This window comes from Canis lupus, chromosome X, assembly GCF_003254725.2.
Source record: "Canis lupus dingo isolate Sandy chromosome X, ASM325472v2, whole genome shotgun sequence".
NCBI classification, from domain to species: domain Eukaryota; kingdom Metazoa; phylum Chordata; class Mammalia; order Carnivora; family Canidae; genus Canis; species Canis lupus.
Genome location: NC_064281.1, coordinates 54,454,163 through 54,474,867, shown reverse-complemented (window position 1 = coordinate 54,474,867; position 20,705 = coordinate 54,454,163). Strand labels below are relative to the sequence as shown.

At 44.9% G+C, this 20,705-nt stretch overlaps 1 protein-coding gene across 2 annotated transcripts in view; it reads right to left on the bottom strand.

Annotated features, from left to right (window-relative positions):
- The window catches only part of IGBP1 (immunoglobulin binding protein 1), a 53,517-nt gene extending 34,933 nt beyond the window's left edge, over positions 1 to 18,584 (bottom strand). The window contains exon 1 of one of the 2 annotated variants that reach the window (XM_049107550.1): positions 18,443 to 18,584. In XM_049107550.1, coding sequence (XP_048963507.1) covers positions 18,443 to 18,454 — 12 coding nt within the window. In that variant the 5' untranslated portion in view covers positions 18,455 to 18,584. The remainder of the gene's footprint in view (positions 1 to 18,442) is intronic. The other variant, XM_025466092.2, reaches the window with a different exon arrangement.
- Between the last annotated feature and the right edge of the window lie 2,121 nt (positions 18,585 to 20,705).

Below are 20,705 nucleotides of genomic sequence, written 5' to 3'. Positions count from 1 at the left end.
GGGCATATTCCAATAACTGCAATTACTTAAGTATGACTGGAATGCAGGTTTCTTGTGGGGGAATAACAGGAAATAAGAACAGATAAGCAGGGGCCAGATCACAAAGGGCTTCACATGCCAGGTGAAGGAGGGAGGCTGCACTGATCTGCTGGGCAATGGGGAGTCATCAAAGAGCATAAAGCAAGGCAGTGGATGGCTATAATTGCTGGCTTAGCAGTCCAGCTGCTGTGAAGGAGGGCAGGTGAGAGCTGAGCCGGACTTCAATCAGAGAAGTTGTAGTGGAAATGGAGATGGAGACCAAGGGATAAAGTCCAGGGATTTTTTTCAGAGGGAGCAATCAGCAACTAAGTTTTTCTAAGAGCTCGCCTATAAAGGGAAGGAGAGCCAGGACCAGAGAAGGAAATCACAGTAGTTTTTGTGTTTCAATACAAGTGAGACCTGAGCTCTTCTATCCCCCAACAGGGTTTGGCACTAATGAATTGGGTGGATGGATGGAGGGCACCCAGCAGGATACCTGCCAAGTGGTAGAGGCAGGTACCTTTACCAGAGGTACCAGATCCAACCTGGCTACCATCCTCAGACTTTCATCTCTGAGCCAGGGTCCAATGATATAGGGGCTGAGAGGCTGGCCAATTTACTCAGAGCTTAGATTTCTCTTCCACTGAAGGGGTTTCCCTGTAATGACCCCATAGAACCGAGGAAAACATAGGCTGGTCAGGGAAGAGTTCACATGTTGTTCATTTCCTGGCACCTCAAGATCTTAGAAAAACCTGGCAACTCTCCTCTATTTCCTTTTCACTTTTGAAGGCCTTCATTCTCCTCCCCAACTTCTTTGCCTTATGTTTCCCCCAGGGAGAAGTTGCTTTTTTGGTTCCTTTTTTGGTTGGTTCTTGCTTTTTTCATCCTACATCAGCACTTCCTGCCTGGCACGGGCCTATTTAAAAGTACCCAAGGTCCAGCCAAGTTCATGGTCTGGAGAAAAACTGAAGGAGCCCAAAAGCAAGGCCCAACCAGACATCAGCCTGATCCTGGCCTTGCTGTTTCTGAAGCCCGTGGGTAGCAGCCCCACAGCACCTAACTTCCCCATGCTGGGGACTTTTGCCTTTCTGGTCGAGTCTGGGGTGAAAATATGGGAGTCTGTGGTGGATAGGAAAGGGACAAAGGAATAGCTATAGATGAGTACTTTGTGTTAAGTGCTTTATAGATGTCATTGCATTTTATCTCCACAGCAAGTCTATGAGAGAGGTATTAGTATCTTTATTTTACAGGTCAGGAAACTGAGACTCAGGGAAACTTCAGAATTTGCCTTATTAAGCTAGTTGATGGTAAAGCCAAGAATTGAACTCATTTGTTTTTACCTCAAAACTCATTTTTCCACGTTGAAGCAAATGGTGGGTATTTGTCATTTCTAATAACTGAGTAACATTCCATTGTATACATAGACCACATCTTCTTTATCCATTCATCCTTCAATGGACACCGAGGCTCCTTCCACAGATTGGCTATTGTGGACATTGCTCCTATAAACATCGGGGTGCAGGTGTCCTGCCGTTTCACTGCATCTGTATCTTTGGGGTAAATCCCCAGCAGTGAAATTGCTGGGTCATAGGCAGTTCTATTTTTAACTCTTTGAGGAACCTCCACACAGCTTTCCACAGTGGCTGTACCGGCTCACATTCCCACCAACAGTGTAAGAGGGTTCCCCTTTCTCCACATCCTCTCCAACATTTGTTGTTTCTTGTCTTGTTAATGTTCACCATTCTCACTGGTGTGAGGTGGTATCTCATTGTGGTTTTGATTTGTATTTCCCTGATGGCCAGTGATGCGGAGCATTTTCTCATGTGCTTGTTGGCCATGTGTATGTCTTCTTTGGTGAAACTTTTCTTCATGTTTTTTGCACATTTCATGATTGGATTGCTTGTTTCTTGGGTGTGGAGTTTAAGAAGTTCTTTATAGATCTTGGATACTAGCCCTTTATCTGATATGTCATTTGCAAATATCTTCTCCCATTCTGTAGGTTGTCTTTGAGTTTTGTTGACTGTTTCTTTTGCTGTGCCGAAGCTTTTTATCTTGACAAAGTCCCAATAATTCATTTTTGCTTTTGTTTCCCTTGCCTTCATAGATGTATTTTGCAAGAAGTTGCTGTGGCCAAGTTCAAAAAGGATGTTGCCCGTGTTCTCTTCTAGGATTTTGATGGATTCATGTCTCACATTGAGATCTTTCATCCATTTTGAGTTTATCTCTGTGTATGGTGTAAGAGAATGGTCTCGTTTCATTCCTCTGCACGTGGCTGTCCAATTTTCTCAGCACCATTTATTGAAGAGACTGTCCTTTTTCCAGTGGATAGTCTTCCCTGCTTTGCCGAATATTAGTTGACCATAGAGTTGAGGCCCATTTCTGGATTCTCTATTCTGTTCCATTGATCTAGGTGTCTGTTTTTGTGCCAGTACCACACTGTCTGGATGATCACAGCTTTGTAGTACAACCTGAAATCTGGCATTGTGATGCCCCCGGCTCTGGTTATCTTTTTCAATATTCCCCTGGCTATTCAGGGTCTTTTCTGATTCCACACAAATCTTAAGATGACTTGTTCCAACTCTGTGAATAAAGTCCATGGTATTTTGATCAGCCATTAGAAACGACAAATACCCACCATTTGCTTCAAATTGGATGGAACTGGAGGGTATTATGCTGAGTGAAGTAAATCAATTGGAGAAGGTCAAACATTATATGGTCTCATTCATTTGGGGAATAGAAAAAATAGTGAAAGGGAATAAAGGGGAAAGGAGAGAAAATGAGTGGGAAATATCAGTGAGGGTGACAGAAGATGAGAGACACCTAACTCTGGGAAACGAACAAGGGGTGGTGGAAAGGGAGGTGGGTGGGGGGTTGGGGTGACTTGGTGATGGGGACTGAGGGGGACACCTGACAGGATGAGCACTGGGTATTATGCTATATATTGGCATATCGAATGCCAATAAGAAATATATACAAAAAAATAATTACCATAAAAGAGGCTATTTGAAAAAAAATATAAAATGAAACCAAAAAAACCCAACAACTCATTTTTACCCAGGAATGTCTTTGGGGGCAGGGTGGGCAATGGGAGTGAGTTGGGGTATGGGAAAGGAACCTCCCAAGGTGACCCTTTTCCCAGAAGAAGGGGCTAGAAATTGGGTTTTCCCATCCTGGGTGGGTACCCCATCTCTAAGAAAGAGTAGCGAGGGGGAGGCAGTATCTACCCAAGGAACCCAGAAATGGGTTCACTGTTGCCTCTCTCCTTTCTTCATCACCCCCTGCCCCCACCCTGTGAGCTCCTGGGGCAGGGCATGAGTGGGACCACTCAGGTTTGCTGTTCCCACAGACAAGCCTCTTTTTCTCACTGAGCCTTTTGTCATTTCGGCTCTAAAATGAGTGTGTTATCAGAGAGAAATGGTCTCTAAAGTCTCTTCCAGTTCTAACAGGCAAGGACTGTATTGATTGTACTGTACTGTAGGATCCCCGGATTCATTAATGGCTAGAAACAAATTTCCTGTTGCCATAGAGAATAAAGGCCTTTTTAACTAGAAAGAGATACACTCAAGGAGGCAAGATAAATAGTGGAAACAGCACAGGCTTTCAGTCAGTCTGACTTGGATTAAAATCCTGTACACGGGGCAGGTCACTTTGCTTCTCTGAGAGTCTTTCATCATCTGTAAAGCAGGAACCACCACCCCTACTTCTTGGAACAAGGTCATGTATGTGACAGTGCCCTGGGAGGCACTCTGATGAATGGGATCCAGCCCTTGCTTCCTGACTCCACTTCACTCTGTAGCTCATGGGGTACTCTTTTCTCTCCCCCACCCTGATAGCCAGGCTAGGTTTCCTGCTGGGGCCTTGGCTTCCAAACTTTTCTGGCAGGGCTCCCATGGAGTGTAGGACAACTCAACCTCTCTCACAACCTTCTAAAAGCCCTAAGGGTGGGGATAGTGCAACTGAGGCCAGACCAAGCCTGTACTTTCAGGACAATCAGCTGGGGGGGGGTCTGGCCTCAGAGGCCCTTCACTAGCTTCATCAGTCCAACTCCCCCATCCTGGCCTCCAACCTCCTGGCCCATAACCATCTGGTTCATGACAAAGTGTTCCAGTTCTTGTGTCACCTTCAGGTTCTGGACCTCTCAGCCAACTGCCTCAACAGTGACGATGACTGCTTAAAAGGTGGCCAGACTCCACTCAGTCAAGAGCCCAAAATTCTCAGACAACCACATGACTTGCCTGGCCTGGGGCACCTTGTTGGAGACTCTCTGCTGTTGGACATCCACCTGAGCAACAACCACACCCTGAAAATTTGCTGGCTTGCTCCTGCTATAGGAGCTCACCGTGGCCAGGAATGTTCTTTGTTGCTTCTCTGCTCCCACAACTTATGGCTGCTCCATTTGAGCTCCTAGTGGCCTGCAGTTACCTGCAGCCAAGGAGTGGGATAGGGCATACCAGTCTCAGGTATTAGACCTGAGTCATAACTGACTGTGTACCTTTCTATTTCTCCCTATCCCATACCATCTCCACTATTTTAACCTCTCTGACAACTGCCTGGCCTTGCTAGAATTAAATCTCCTGTCCCCAGCTTAAGGAGGTTGCCAGGTGGCACCAAGAGATGACTGGGTGGTAATCTGAGAGTGGCCACGACATAACATCCAACTGAAACAGCATCATTTTGGCATATGTCACTTGGCCAAAGTAAGCAGAATTCCCAAAACACTTACTGCCCTTTAACACCTCAGCTTGGCCTGGAACTGTCTTCAGAATGTGACAACTCACTGCTCCGTGGCATCCCCAGTTCTGAGGCCAGTCCCTATTTCTCTACTGTCCTTCTGTCCTTGACATCTCTGGTTATCCAGGGGAGTATGATTCAGTATTTTATCAGCTGGTTCTTTGAGATTATGCTCAGGCTGTAAGCTGTGGACTTAGGGGACCAGGAGTTGCACCTGTTTTGGAGGCATGTCGCTATGGGGAAAGAGCCCCTCAAAAGGAACTCCACCCAGCCCTTCAGGACAGCTTCCTCCTAGTGAAGCCTTTGGGCCAACAGAAGAACAAGCCCAAAGTCTTATGTGCAAGAGTCTGCTCCTGCCACTCTTCATTCCCTGGATCTCTCGGGCAATATGGGGCTGACCTTAACCACAGGGACCTTTCAGGGCCTGCAGTTCTCCTCAGGGAAGCTTTCTCTGTAGGACAATGAAATGAAAGGCTCCCAGGCATGGTCTCCTTGCCCTACAGAAGCTCAGTCCCTTGTCTTCCCTGACCACAAAATGATCAGCTGTCCCAAGGGCCTTGGTTGCTCTCCCTTGGCTAGTCTAGACCTTTACTACCATGGCTTGCAGGCCCTGAAAGGGGTAACCCCAAGGGTTTCTGGCCACCTCATGAGCTTGGCCATTTCTAGCAATCTTCTCCACTGCTGAATGCTTTGTTTAGGGCTGGTGTGATGTGCCAGACTTGAGTATTTATCTTGGTGGTGAGAAGGGCTCTTGGGATGACCAATGGGTGACCACAGTCCACCCTGTGTGAGGCATGAGGGCCTGTGGGCTACATGGACCTGGCTGGTGGTGACTGTCCTGTTAGCTATAGTTTGACCATCTTGAGAAAGAGCTGTTTGGGTCTTAGTCTGGAGCTCCCCAGCAATGATGTTAGCACAAAGGCCTGTGTAGGAAGCTGAGGGGAAGACTATGAGTGGGATTCTTTTGCAAGGCATGGCCCCAAACCCCTTGGTGGCAGACAAGAGAAGAGAATTAGGAGATATATGAAGGAGGATGAGCACAGTCAGGCCATAAGTGCTCCCTGTGTACAGAGGTAGACACATGGCAGCTGGAATGCAGATCCACTGAGGACTTTAAAGAGGTCATGTTTGGGTCTCTAAGCCAGTGTGTAGCCAGAAAATAGAGACGTACACCCTATGAGAAAAACTACAAAAGACCTTTAGACACATCTTCCCCTTCCCCCTACCTGAATGCTCATCCTCTACTTAGCCATCTCCCTTCCTTTCCAGGAAGCCTGTCCTGGCCATGGACAGTTCTGACTCCTAAGACAGGTTTTTTTTCCTTGTATGGAGTCCATATCTGCTTCTACTCTTGGGTTCCAGCTCTGCTCTCTGGGGCTACAAATATATATATGTTCTTTTAGACTCTGACAGAAGCCTGAAGACAAGAGATCCACGTTCTCTTGAACCCCCTTTTCTCCAGGCTAGATAGCCCTACCTCTTTCAATCAATTCTTATGATACTAAAATGTCACCAAATGTAACCTCTCTGTGTTTCAGTTTCCTGTAAAATGGGGACTAAATCAGATAAGACATACAAAAAGCTTAGACCAGTGTGTGGCATATTGTAAACATTCAGTAAATGTGGGTTGTTATTAAACTTGTATTTCTGGGATGCCTGAGTGGCTCAGCAGTTGAGCGCCTGCCTTCTGCCCAGGGCGTGACCCTGGAGTCCCGAGATCGAGTCCCACATTGGGCTCCCTGCGTGTAGCCTGCTTCTCTCTGCCTATGTCTCTGCATCTCTCTCTCTCTGTGTCTCTCATGAATAAATAAATAAAATCTTAGAAAAAATAAACTTGTATTTCTATTTTCTATTTGTAATGACGTGGATGGAGCTAGATTATATTATGCTACATGAAATAAGTCCAAGAGAGAGACAAAAATCATATAATCTCATCTATATGTGGAATTTAAGAAAGAAAACAGATGAACATATGGGAAGGGAAGGTGAAAGGGGGAGAGGGAAACCAGTCAAAGAGACTCTTAACAATGGAGAACAAACTGAGGGTAGTTGGAGGGAGGTGGGTGGGGGATGGGCTATATGGGGGATGGGCATTAAGGGTGCTTTTTGTGATGAGCTCCAGGTGTTATATGTAAGTGATGAGTCACTGAATTCTACTCCAGAAACGAAAGTTGCACTGGATGTTAACTGAGTAAAAGTTGAATTAAAAAAAAATTTTTTTAAACTTGTATTTCTAGATGTGATCACTCATTGAAGTTAAAAGACTGGGCCTTATTAATCTCTGTATGTCCAGTGCTTTGTCCAGTGTCTGGCACACAGTAGGCATTTAATTTATGTTGGCTGTAAGACAGTGACATGGTCTCTAGTCCCTGTTCCATTCTATTTACTCTCCCCTGAACATATTCTAGTTTGTAACCTTTAATGTATGAAGCCTAGACCTGAATACTGTCTACTCATTCCAGGATCAAGTAAATCACAAGTGTAAAATCTCAGAATCCCAGAATTTCACATTATGGACAGACTTTAAAAGTCATTTATCTACTCCACAGAGTCCACCTTCATCCCCCAACTTCTCCATCTGATGCTACAGGCCCCAGCAAGTTGTCATCTATCTCATGAATATCCCAGTGAGCTGGGTTCTGGGAGGACAGCAGTTCCTCTGGGGGCTGGAGCCCTGTGACCTCAACGCACACCAGAAGAAGAGTTAAGGGGCTTGGTTTGGCATCCTGACTGAGGCCGACATCTCTGCTCTGGATCACTTCCTTTCCCTTCATTTCTAAGAGAAATTACCTTTTTAAATGTGTGTTTGTCAAAGGGACAAAATGGGTGTTTCTGTGTCTAAGCTTGTGGAGTGAGGAATGAGCAGTGCTGAAGGGGTGAGAGGAGAGACAGAAGAGTAGTGAGTGGTAGTGGCAGAGAGAGGCAGACAGAAAAGCCACAGAGAGAAACCAAAAGAGACACACACACAGAAACAGAGCAAGAGAAAGGAAAGACACACACAAAGATAGAGAGAAGGGGACGCCTGGGTGGCTCAGCGGCTGAGTGCCTGCCTTCAACTCAGGGAGTGATCCTGGAGCCCCAGGATCGAGTCCCACATCAGGTTCCCTGCATGGAGCCTGCTTCTCCCTCTGCCTATGTCTCTGCCTCTCCTTCTCTGTGTCTCTCATGAATAAATAAATAAAATCTTAAAAAAAAAGACAGAGAGAAGGGAGAAAGAGCCTGAGACACATCTACATAGAGACAGAAAGAGTGAGTAAGTGAGAGAAAGAGAAAGGGGGAGAGAGACACCTAAGCCAGCAAGAGCAAGTGAGCGCTGGGCAGTGTCTGTGTGTGGAATCTGGAACCCTTTCCTGTGAATGACAGCCCTGAGGCCTTTGGGGAAACATAATCAGCCACCTAGATTTTCTGGCAAGGAAACTCCAAAGGCCAGTCAGCTGCAGACCCTATAACTAGCAAGATTCTTGTCTCCCTCCTAATAGCTGCCCCCTGAATGTAGTTCCCTCAGGTCCTGGTCGATAGACTGGGCATCACAGAGAAAGCAGCCAGATAATGCTTTCTCCAGCTACCCCATGGCAAGAATATATATGCAGACATCTCTGGTGATGCTGGCCTGCAAAAAGTATACCAGTTCCCCAGACCAGAGGGATGCTATGGCACTTCAATGCACTGACCAGACCAAAAAAAATCCCTTGTGCCTGAGGTCTGGGGGAGCTTGGACTCCCTACCACATACTGTCCCTATAACCACCTAGTTTGGCCTCTGGCTTCCTGGGCTTTCATTTTCAAAGAACCCATATTAAGCACCTGCACAAGGGTGGGGCAGGGATGAGCCAGCCACACATGAAAGAAATCCAAGGCCAGGCCTATGCTCACAGAGGGGTACCAGAAAGAAACAGCCAAAGGGCTGTTCAGGCATAAAAGGCATGTGATAAGCCAAGTTAACAGGTAATCAAGGCTGAATGAACAATCCATAAAACATATCTACACTATCACAAGAATAAGGATAAATGCATACCTGACAGCAGAGTGTGGACAGGAGAATAGGCAGGGCAGAGCCAGCAAATTGGCCACTCTTCTAACTAATCAGGAAAGGCTCTCTGGATAAGGTGGAATTTCAGATTGCTGAGCATGTCTGCCCTCTCTGTAATGTGATTAAAATTGGTTTAGAAATTTGTGCTATATTTCGAGTGCTGTGCTTAAAATGTAATTGCATTTGGCCGCATATTTGACATTCTTGAAATTAGAGCAGCTTGCATGCAATAAGAAAATTTGTCTAGAATGGAATTTGATTTTTAAGCCAATGCATAGAAGAGCAGTTGCAATCTGAGCCTCTGATGGATGGTTCCTTCAGGGTTGGCTCTCTCCTTGCACTTCCTGTTCATTCTGGGACTCTTCTCAGCACTCAGCAGGAGGGAAGCTTCTTGCCCTCTGACTTCAGAAACCACATTTCTCCTGGCAGTCAGAGTCTGAGCTATCGTGACTCCCTGATCTAGGCGTCTCTTACACATCTGCCAGCTTCCAATTGTATGCCAGGCTGAGGCAGTTAGGGACTGTCTTTATCACCCAGGATTTAAGAACTTGTTCTGGGATCTGAAACACCTGGATCTGGTTCTCTGTTCCTCCTGGTTTGTTCTTTGTCAAAACCCAAAAGAGCTATTGGGATTGTTGGCTAATTCTCTCCCTCCACTGTGGTGGAGGCTGAATGACTGCTCAAGATTCTGTCACCACCTCAATAGGGATGGTGAAGAGAAACGAGAGCAAAAGAGGGGGAAAAAAGAGATGTCATATATCAGGGTGTCCCAAACCCTTTCCAGACTAGACTCTGGCTTGTCAGCTGTGCCCTTGTCATTGGAGATTATAGAGAAACAACCTGCCTGTGTGACCCTAGAATCTTAAGACTTAGAGACACTGCAGGCATCATCTAGTCAGTTAACAAATATCTGAGCACATACCATGTACCAGGCACTGTGCCAGGTGATGGGGTTTTAGAGCTGAACAAAATAGGCTTTGGCCCTCCCTCAGGAGCTTCCAGGGCAGTGGGGTGACAGTCTTGGTACAGAAATGCACAATCATTTCATTTCTTGTAGGTGCAAGGGGTTCAGGCCAAGTACAGGTACTTCGGCTAGTTCAATAGTCTGGAAGGCTCCCTTGCAGAATCCATATTTAAGGTCAAGGCCAGTAAGGAGGAGAAGTTAGCTGGGAGAAAGAAGGCTGGGAGTGGGGATTTGTGAGGGTTCAACATAGGAGGGAGCAAAGTTCAGATTACTTCACAGACTGATTAGGTTCCCATAGAAACACTGCACCTCAGGCCAGCTGTCTTGCAAATGACTGCTTTTAGTCACAAGACCAGACAGTGGCAAACCTGGCAAAGAGATCTAACCACCCTCTTCTCAAGCAAGCCCGTGGCCCAAGAGCATCAGCTATGTATTTGATGGACAAGTACACTGTCACGCTGGCCAGTAGGTGGAGAGCAGCTTTACTTAACCTTTTTCTAATCATGTTTTTCTTTCTTGGGCACAGAATCTAGAAGCCTCCAGGTGGTCACCACTCCAAGGGACAGGGCTGGCCTCAGAATATCTCAACTTTCCTTGATAAACATATTCTACCAAGCCAAGGGAAAGGAAGGAGCACACTGAGCCCATGCCCTGGGTCAAGTATTTGGACAAACACCTCATTAAAGCCTCCTGGGAGACTTCAGAGGTAGGTACCTCTTTGCTTTTGTGGATGGGGAAACTGAGGCACAGAGCAGTGAAGTAACTTGCCCAAGGCCACAGGGCTAGAACGTGGGGGAGCAGGAATTCCAACCTAATGGGGTTGATTCTCAGAGCAAGGTTTTCCTGCAGTTCAACACAGCCTCTGCCACAGCTGTGGTGTTCCTACCAAGCATCAGTTTATCTGGGAGCAGACCCCACTGGGTCCTGTTAGTTGTCCATCCTGGGGCCTAACTTCATGTCCAGCTGGGGGGGCCATCACCATTCTCATCACACCTGTGAAGGACCAGCTGGAAGAGGTCCTTGGCTTCTCTAAACTCTAATCAGGCTTGATCCAGCACAGAGATGCAATCTTACAGGGAGGGTGCCAAGAGGCAGGCTTGTAAGGATATCATTTGATTCCTCTGGGGGTGAGACTCCCTCTATGTGTCCAGAGCATACTGTGAAAGGGATAATGCTCTGGAGCTTTGCAAGCAGCTCGGCCTTCTCGCAGGAGAGGTAGCTAGTTCTCAGAGCTCTTTCCTCTCCTTAGGATCCTTGGTGTTTCCCACTCCTAGCTCATTTGGCTCTGTGCTCAGGTTGTGTGCAATGACGGACTACTCATTTTTGAAAGTTAGCATAATTCCTTTTGGGGAGGTATTTGTATTTCCATTATGAAAAAGGGCTGGAAGGTGTGAGGAAATGCACAACATCCTGTCTCTTCTGTAGAATGAGCTGGGTTCTCCTCTCCAATGCCACTTCCCAAGGGTCCCAAGAGGGTTGAGATGAGCTGTCTTATCAGTGCTTACAAACCTGGGCTTAAGTCTGTTTCCTTACTGGACAGTCCTCTTGTGGAAGAACAGTGCTTTCACTGAGCATTGTGATTCCAGCATCTGACCCTGACAGTAGATACTGAGCCCTGAAATAAAGGACTCATGTTTACTGAAGACTTATACCCAAGAACTGAGCCTAAGAACCATACTTTCCTGGGCAGGTAAAATTCTTGTTTGGGGGAGAAAGATTACTTGGGAAAATAAGTGCCAACTGAAAAATCTGCTTAAGGAATAGAGAAGACACCAAGGTGTTTCCAAGTGGGAGGTGACAGTGGCAAGCTGGACTAAATGACATACTCTAAGATCTCTTCCAACTGGGAGAGTCAAGGATGTCCCTAAAATCAGAGCAAAAGCAAATGTTCACAGTGATGCTTTGCTCTGGTTTGAATGACAGCTTGAGAAACCATCCTTTCCCTTCCCAAACGAGTTTCTCTCCCCAAACCTAGGAACAGGTTTGTGACTGGATTTCTAGAATTAGAACACCTTCTCTGTGGCAAAATATATTTTTCATCACCAAATTTCCATATCATTACAACCACTCTCTTTTCCAATTTTCCCCTTTTCTGGAGGGAGACCTAATATGTAGGATCCTCCTCTGGCCCAGAGCCTTTACCCAGTTCACCTCCTACCCCCTCTAACTGGGGGGTTTGTCCTGTAGTCTACTGGCCAAAATGAGTACAGCAAACCTGTTTAATATGTGTGTGCAAGGGGGGATGGTGGGAGGCTAGAAATAGAGATACTCATTGCTAATTGTATTGAATGAAGATGAATGAGCCCTTTGTTTCAGAGGGAGAAATCTGAGGAAAGTGCCAAGGAAGCCTTCAGTTGGGTAAAATGGTGTGTGGGATCCTTGATCCCAGGAATCCAGAGGCACCTGAACAGCAAATGGTTTATCCTTTTGTTCTCCTCTCAGATCCCCTGGGGCCTCTACCAAATTTAGGTCAAAATGAGGGGCTTCTCACAAAGAATTAAACACACACACACACACACACACACACACACACACACAGAGTGGATACAGACTCATAGACCTCTCAGACTAGGTATCTACCCTCTGCATTGTTTGTTATGCTGGGTCTCAATCCAAACAGCTTATAATTAATTGTGTTAGTGGCTTCACTTGCCCATTTATATTAATCGTTATAAGCATTTGAGTTTGCAACTCTTATTACAACTCTGCCATAGAACATATGACCATAGCAATAACCCTGATATTTGTATAAGAATTTAGATCCGTGGACCAGCAGCATCAGCAGCACCTGGAAGCTTGTTAGAAATGCAGCATCTCAGGCCCCTGAATCAGAATCTACAGTTTAACAAGATCCTCAGGTGATTCACTTCCATTCAAGTCTGAGAAGCACTTGTTTAGTAAACCATGGACAACCACACTGTGGGAACCTGGTCAGAGTTCTTGGGTCTCTGGATTACCTGCCATGTTTCCTGTCTTGTCATCTCCCATCAGTGATTCTATACCCTAAATCCTAAAGGGCCTCTGAGGTTGTTTCAGAGACAGCAAGAAAGCAGGGAACTAGAGAAATGTATTTGACTTTGTAAGGCAGTCTGGGAAGGGAGAGGTGATGGTAGCTAGAAGGGAGAGATTATGCATAGACCCAATTCCTAGGGCCTATGGTATACTCAGAGTGCTCCCCAAAATCCATTCCCTAGTATGTAAAATATGACCTGGTTACCAGATATTAGAGCAGGGCTAAGAAAGCCAAGGGTTATGGAAACAAAACCCGGCTGCTGAAAAACATAGAACAATGTGTTCTATGCTATAAAGTTCAACCAGCCACTTAAATGTTCTCTGTGATAAAGCTGTCATCCAACTGCAGCTTGCATTCCTCCAGTGATAGGGAGCTCATTACCTCACAAGGTATCTATTCTGTTTCATGGTTGATCAGTACCGTTAGAAAGGTAATTCTTTGTGTGAGCTGAAATATGCTTCCCCATGGTTTCTATCCATTTATGGGTCCTGGCTCTGCCCTCTACCTCACGCCATCTGCTCTTGCTGTCTTGTAACAGCCTTTCAGAGGTTTAGAAACGACACTGCCTTCAAGTGTTCTCTAAGCTAAACAGCTCTAGCTCCTTCAATTGTTTCTCATGGGACCTGGGTTCTAGCTCTCTCCCCAGCTCATTCATGCTCCCCTTAACAAGTAGGAATAAGTGCAAAGGTGCATAAAGAGAAAATAAGAGGCTAAGCGATGGCCTGAACCAATGGCTGGAGACAGGGCTCCAAGTACCTGCCCAAGAGGCTCAGTTTAGAATTTAAGGGCAGGACCCTCTTCAGATGAGTAACACAGGACTTCTGTTCACTGAGAACATTTTTAGAACCTGGGCTTCCCATAAGAGGCAAAACAAGGCAGGTTTTAAACAGTTAGCCCTTGATACAGTACCAGTTCCCATCCACGTAGAGAGGACATAGCAGTTATCTCCACCAACCCCACTTTGTTTTCCATCCCTTTGGAGGGGGTAGCTCTAGTGCACCTTGTCAGTGACCATCTCTGTCAACCAGGGACCCTAGGGAGTGGGTACAGCCCTCACTTTGCCACCTCCCTTTTTGCCCTGTGAGCTCTTCTCTGGTCACAAGACTGTCTTTTCTACTCTCTCGGTGATTTTCACAAATCTGCTCTAACATTCCATTGCCTAACCGACTTTTCATAGGTTACACTGTCAGTGGCCCTGGGCCCTCCACCTATGGTGAATAATAAACAGCAATACTAATAGATAATATTTGTTGAGTGTTGACTATGTTTCAAGCACTTTACATGCATTAATTTATTTAATCCTCACAGCAACATGAAGTGAGTACTATCTATTATTAGCCCCATTTTTCAGATGAGGAAATTGAGGCACAGAGAGGTTAACTAACTTACCAAAGGTAAAATGGGAAATAAAAAGCAGTATGTAGGGATCCCTGAGTGGCTCAGTGGGTTTAGCACCTGCCTTCAGCCTGGAGCCTGACCCTGGAGTCTCAGGATCGAGTCCCACGACAGGCTCCCTGCGTGGAGTCCGCTTCTCCCTCTGCCTGTGTCTCTGCTTCTCTTGCTCTCTCTCTCTCTGTCTCTTATGAATAAATAAATAAAATCTTTAAAAAAAAAAGCAGTTTGTAGAGTCTAGCTCCTAAGCCCACATGCTCAGCCACCATCACCTTTGAGGCAAATTTCCCCCAGTGTATCCACACACCACCTATATCAGAATCACTTGGGGAGCTTATTTAAAACTTCCAAATCCTGAGGAAAACTATCCCTTCATGCTCTATATTGCAGGGTGGATTCATCTTCCCTTCATCTTCTGAGGCCTGTGGATCTCACAAACTAGTAGGTTTCTAAACTCAAGGGTCATTGGAACTGCCTTCAGAGTTTGTTAAAAACACAGACACCTCCAGAGTCTGACTCCGTAGGCCTGGGGTGGGATCCAGAAATGAGCAATTACTATCATTTTAACTGTCATAAACACTGAATGATCCTCACTTCAAGTTTTTTTCCACTTTTTTAAAAATTTATTTTATTTTATTTATGATAGTCACAGAGAGAGAGAGAGAGAGACAGAGACATAGGCAGAGGGAGAAGCAGGCTCCATGCACCGGGAGCCCGATGTGGGATTCGATCCCGGGTCTCCAGGATCGCGCCCTGGGCCAAAGGCAGGCGCCAAACCGCTGCGCCACCCAGGGATCCCTTTTCCACTTTTTTTTAAACACTCCTGGCCTTATGGCTCAGCAAAGGTCCTCACCATGTCCTTTACCTGGTATGGGATCTCTCAGCTCTCCACTGCACAACCTCTCCTTTCCTCAGCTCTTAGAAGGCACCTTTCCCGTGGGCAGAAGTGTACATATATGGGTTCTTTTTTTTTAAAGATTTTATTTATTTATTCATAAGAGACACACAGAGAGAGGCAGAGGGAGAAGCAGGCTCCATGCAGGGAGCCCAATGTGGGACTCGATCCCTGGTCTCCAGGATCACACCCTCGGCTGATGGCGGCTCTAAATCCCTAAGCCACCGGGGCTGCCCCATATATGGGTTCTTGATCCACCCTCAGCTGGCTTCTCAGGTGAGGATCAAGCTCTTTTGCTCTCTTTCCCCTTCTCTCTCTGGCTGCTCTCCTCTAATCATAAATGAACTCAACACCACCCACAACAACAAAAAAAACAAACTTCCTGCTTTTGCACGAATCACTGTCCTGTGTCTTTGTTCACCATAAATGTCTTGAAAGAGTAGTTTATAACCTCCCTGGACAAGTTACTTAACCACTCTGTACATCAGTTTCTTCATCCATGAGAATTGTAACAGCACATACCTTAAGGGATTAGGGAGGATTAAGTTTATTAATATATGTAAAGTGCACAGAGCAATTCTTGGCACATGGTTAAGTGTTCATTATAATTATTAGCCATATATATGGTAGCTCTTGTTTTATTATTATTATTCTTCACAATATCCAACAACCTAGTCTCAATCCTCCTGAAATTCTGTGAACTTCAACTGTTTCACATCCCTTCTTTTGTTTTTAATATTATTTATTGAAGAATAACACACATATGGAAAGGTGTCCATTTTATAATGACACAACTTCTGAGTTTTTCCACAGGAATATATCTGCATGTACTCAGATCAATAAATAGAGCAGTATCATTACAGCTAGAAGCCTCCCTTTGTAAACATTTATTTTTTTAACATATTATGGTTTTTATGTAATACCTAAAAATTTAGGACAATTAATTTTATCATAAATTACCTACTTGCTTATATGGTCTTATTTTTACTTTGTAGCTTCATTTTTCTATTAAGCTCTAAAAATATAAAGCTATTTTTAGGAAAACACTGAATTAAAAATTATTTAATTTGAATTATTCATTATAATGATTTTCAGTGTCTTAAGGAAGATCTTAACTTTTAATCACATTAGCTGTTGTATATAGAATTAGCACACTACATCACCAAAATGTTTAAAATTTTAACATTTACAGCAAGCCTGTTTGGGGAAATTTTTATTCACTAAAAAAACATGATGACTGATTGTTTTTTCCACTAAAACAAAAAGAAAGCATTTGAAATTAAATATTTTTCTTGATTAAAGAAAGGTATTTTGTTTGCAGAAAAAATACTACAAAATAATTTTAATGAGTGTCTCATGGTATCTAGGAATCATTACACTGATTTGTTGTTACTGAAATACAATGTAAAATAAAATATAATAATATGCTCACTGGCAATAATCTGGAGAAATTTAATTCACCTATAATTCCACTGGGAGGAAACCTCTGTTAATATTTCGTGTCTATTCTTGCCAAGTTTATTCTATGCAAGTGGAACTACGAAGAGCTGCTCCCCAGTCCTCTCTGCTTATCACCCTCTCTGCTTTGGTCTCTGGGGGACTTCCCTTCTATGAGGGAAAGTGAGTGAGGGGGGATACATGAAGGCTAAAAAGCTTGACCTGACTCAAAGTAAAGAAAAAAAAAAAAAGTAAAACCCAAAGTTCTTAAATTTCAAAGCTTCTGCTGCAGTGTTTTTGTGTTACCAGGATTTAGTGGGTCTGCTTTTAGACAAGGCATTGTAATTGGCCTCAGATCTCTACACCAGTAGAAGCAGAAGCAAGAAACCGAAACTGCTTTGCAAACTATGCAAAATTCAAAATCCATTGTGGGTCCGAATTCAGAAAAATATATATATATTGCTTTTAAAATGCTGATTTAAATTTTCTGATTTCTGAGTTTTGGTGCTTTCCTTGAAAGGGGTGGGTTGTAGGGGATCCCTGGGTGGCTCAGTGGTTTGGCGCCTGCCTTCAGTCCAGGGCGTGATCCTGGAGACCCAGGATCAGGTCCCACATCAGCTCCCTGCGTGAAGCTTGCTTCTCTCTCTGTATGTCTCTCATGAATAAATAAATATAAAATCTTAAAAAAAAGAAAGGGGTGGGATGTGCCTTATGACAAAGAGAGCTGCTATGAACTCTGATCAAGTAGTTTATCCACTGGACAATTATGTGAAAAAGGATGCAGAGTGCATTACATCTGCAGAAAGGGTGCCAGAGCCCTCACTGCATTATCCTGCTGAAGCTCCAGTCTCATTATTATCAACTGAATTAATTCCAAGTTTGGTGACAGTACTGTTGAGAGTAACTGCTGGGTGCTGTTGGCACACACTTGGCTTGCTACTGACGTTATTTAATTTTAATTATATATTTGAAATTTGAAACTATATTTATATTTTGAATAAGCAATGCATTCACACCCTTTTCTCAGCAATATGAAGTTGCTTTCCTTGGAGTTTCTTGTATATCCATTCTAAGACAGTCTGTGCTCGCTCATGCTCACATGTGCCTCCTTTTAGTTTGGCTCGGAGGTACTGGGGACACTACCTCATTGGCAATTTAAAGGACTTCTAATGGTCAATCTCAGTGAACCATTTCCTCAATTACTCCAGCCAAAAAGCAGGGAATCACCTCTGATCCTGCCTTCCTCCTTACTCTATACATAAAACACATGTTAATTCCCCTCCCAGTGTTCATCACTGGTCTTGTCTTCTCTCCCTGCTGCCAGTCCCAGGCCAGGTCACTGTCCCCTGTCATGAAAAGAGAGCCTCTCAAATCACTTTCTTGTCTCCAATCTCTCTCCTTGCATCATTTTATCTCCCAAATGCCATCAGATTCCTCATCCCCAAAGCATAGGTTTGATGTGTCATTCCGACTGAAAAACTGTCAATGTATTCTACTGCCTCTAAAGCAACATTCTAACTCCTCAGTAGGGAAGATTTTTTTCCTCAATGGGTGGAACAAATTGTAGAAACTTTGTCTCTTTTTAGGTGTGTCTGGTCGCTGAGTCTGGGTCCTATAGGAAGACAGCTCCTGCAGCTGCCACAGAAGCTGGTCCTCAGGATCCGAAACCAGATACTCCCAGAATCAACCCCCACCCCCCCTCCCCGTCCCCCACGGTCATGCTGGCATTCCCAGGAAAGAACTAAATCAGGCTGCCACGGACCCCAGACCCAGTTGCTACTTAGAAAGGCTACTCCCTAAGGGCTAGAATACCCTGAGTATTCCCTTCTTGGTTTCAAGGTAGCTGAGAAACCCAGCTAAAGTGGCTACGTGAACATGGGAAAACAGTTGTTGCTCTCCATTTCCGTCCTACTGTCTTTCAAACAAAATCCTGATTGAGATTTTCCCAGAACTTAGAACTCACCTCCAATTCCATAAGGCCTTACTAGCCGCTTCCTAAGAACTGATTCAATTTGGTGATTTCCCATGATGGCTTCACCTGAGGCTGCCTCGTACCTGCGGGCTCCCTCTAGCCCCCTCCCCCAACGGTTTGTTGTAAGATGGCCGGGGCTCTAGAGTTTCTCACAGGTTCAAAAGAGCCACAAAGCGCATGCGCCCATTGAATCCTGGGTTTCACTCTAATTGGACGAACCCAAGACACAGATTTCAGTTTGAGCCAATCACTGTGGCCAGAGAGAAGCAGTGCTTTGATTGGTGGGCTGGAAGGGGGGCGGGTCCTGGCGATGAAACAACTCCCCCGCCCCCTGCCCACCCTTTTACCCAAGAGGGTGACAGAGGGATGACAGCCCAAAAGGAAGGTGGGGAGTTTTTGCTGGAAGGTGGTGATGTGAGCGGCTGACTTCTTTCTTCACATCTCTCCCACTGCCAACTCTGTGTGTTTGCCTAACGTGGTCCTCTCAGCCTGAATGGCCCTTCCCTTCAAGGGCTGCCCACCTAAATCTAAGCCGATCTTTCAAGGCTCCCCATTCCCTCTTCCACCCAGCTTCAGTCAGTCCCAAATTGGCCCAGAGCATTCCCACTTCATTTCTTCATCTTCTTACTGGATCACAGCACCTACTGGTGGGCCTTGCATTGGCAGTGCCTTGGATTTGTGTGGCTCTCACCTCTGAGGCTGTGAGGCCACCTTGGAGAGCACGAATGCAGTCTCTGGGGCTCCTCCCTTGGCCTTCCTGGGGCCCTACCCAGCCAGTGGTGCCTGCTACCAGAGATCCTCGGTATATTTAGTTGAACTGAATAGGATATCAAGCTGTTTTCAAACCTCCTCAAGTATTTCCAGAAGCATTATTTATACACTTGTGAATGTGTCCCAGTCAATCCAGACTACTCATTATAATAGGTCCCTTGAGCAGTTCTCCAAGCCGGCTGAAGCAGCAGTTTTGCACTTAGGAACAAGGGCTAGACTCAACATTGCAGTTGTGGTATCTCCACTTCTGGCTACTTGTACACCTCAACAATTCTGGTGTGTTCTCAAACTCCTCAAGACTGATCATCAGAGAGGGGAGAAGGATTAACATTTGTATGGTTCTAGAGAGAGGGCTCACCTGGGTAAAAGGGGCCTATCAAACCTTCTTTAGGGCTTCCCTAGCTCCCAGCCCAGCTTTGCTCATGCCCTGGTGCTTTCTGTGCTTCCCTTCTATTTCTTTCCCCACCCCCAAGCAAAACAAAAAACAAAACAAAACAAAACAAAGCCCTCTTTTGTTTTCTAATTTCTTAGGTGAGGTGGAAAGTTTCTTTCTTTTTTTTTTTTGGAAAGTTTCTAAATGTCCACTAGATACTTGAACTACCTGAAAACCTCTGTGAGGTGGTGTTTATCCAGCCTGGGCTTACACACCTCCAATAACAGAGACCTCACCACCTTGTGAGATGGTTCTTTATATTTCTGAATGCCTCTGATTATCAGCACATTCTTTCTTATGCCAGATAAAAACTATTTCCCTATTGCTCCTGCCTTGTGGTATTGTGGGGTCACACACCACGTTTAGAGACAGGTCCTAGATGTGTGTGTGTGTGTATGTGTGTATGAGAAAAAGTGAGACAGGCAGACAGACACACCAAAAGAGACATGGCGGGAGCTGGCAGGGCCTATGGAGGGCCCTAGGTCAGCAGTTAAAGTTGTTTTGGCAAAAGTAATTGAGAAGTAATAAACATATTTAGGGGGCACATTTTTACATTCAAACTGAGATTTGATGGTTGAGTAAATGTGTATTTGCATAATTCCCTTAGGAAAGACCCACTGAAATAAAAAGGAACCAAAAAGAGATAAAAAGACATCTTCTTTCTGAAACTAGGTATAGGCCACAGAAGCATAGCACAACCTTGGTATTTTCATATGTGAAATCACCGACATCAAAGTAAAAATGAAGACACCAGGAGGAAAAGGCATAAGTTACCCTACTCCTCTCAAAACCTCCCCTTGCCCCATGATGAAGGCCAGTAAATTTTTTTCCATTTCCTTTGTTTTCTATTTGTTGTTCCAAAGAGCTGGGTTTTCTTTTTGTCTTTCTTTTTCTTCTTTTTAAAAAAGGCTTCTAAATGGAAGCATAGGCAATCTGTGTTTAGTTCTACCAGTGGTTATTTTTATGATGTTAAGCACCATGCTTAAGCCTATCATTCTCAGGCAGCCTGGGTGGCTCAGCGGTTTAGCGCCGCCTTCAGTCCTGGGTGTG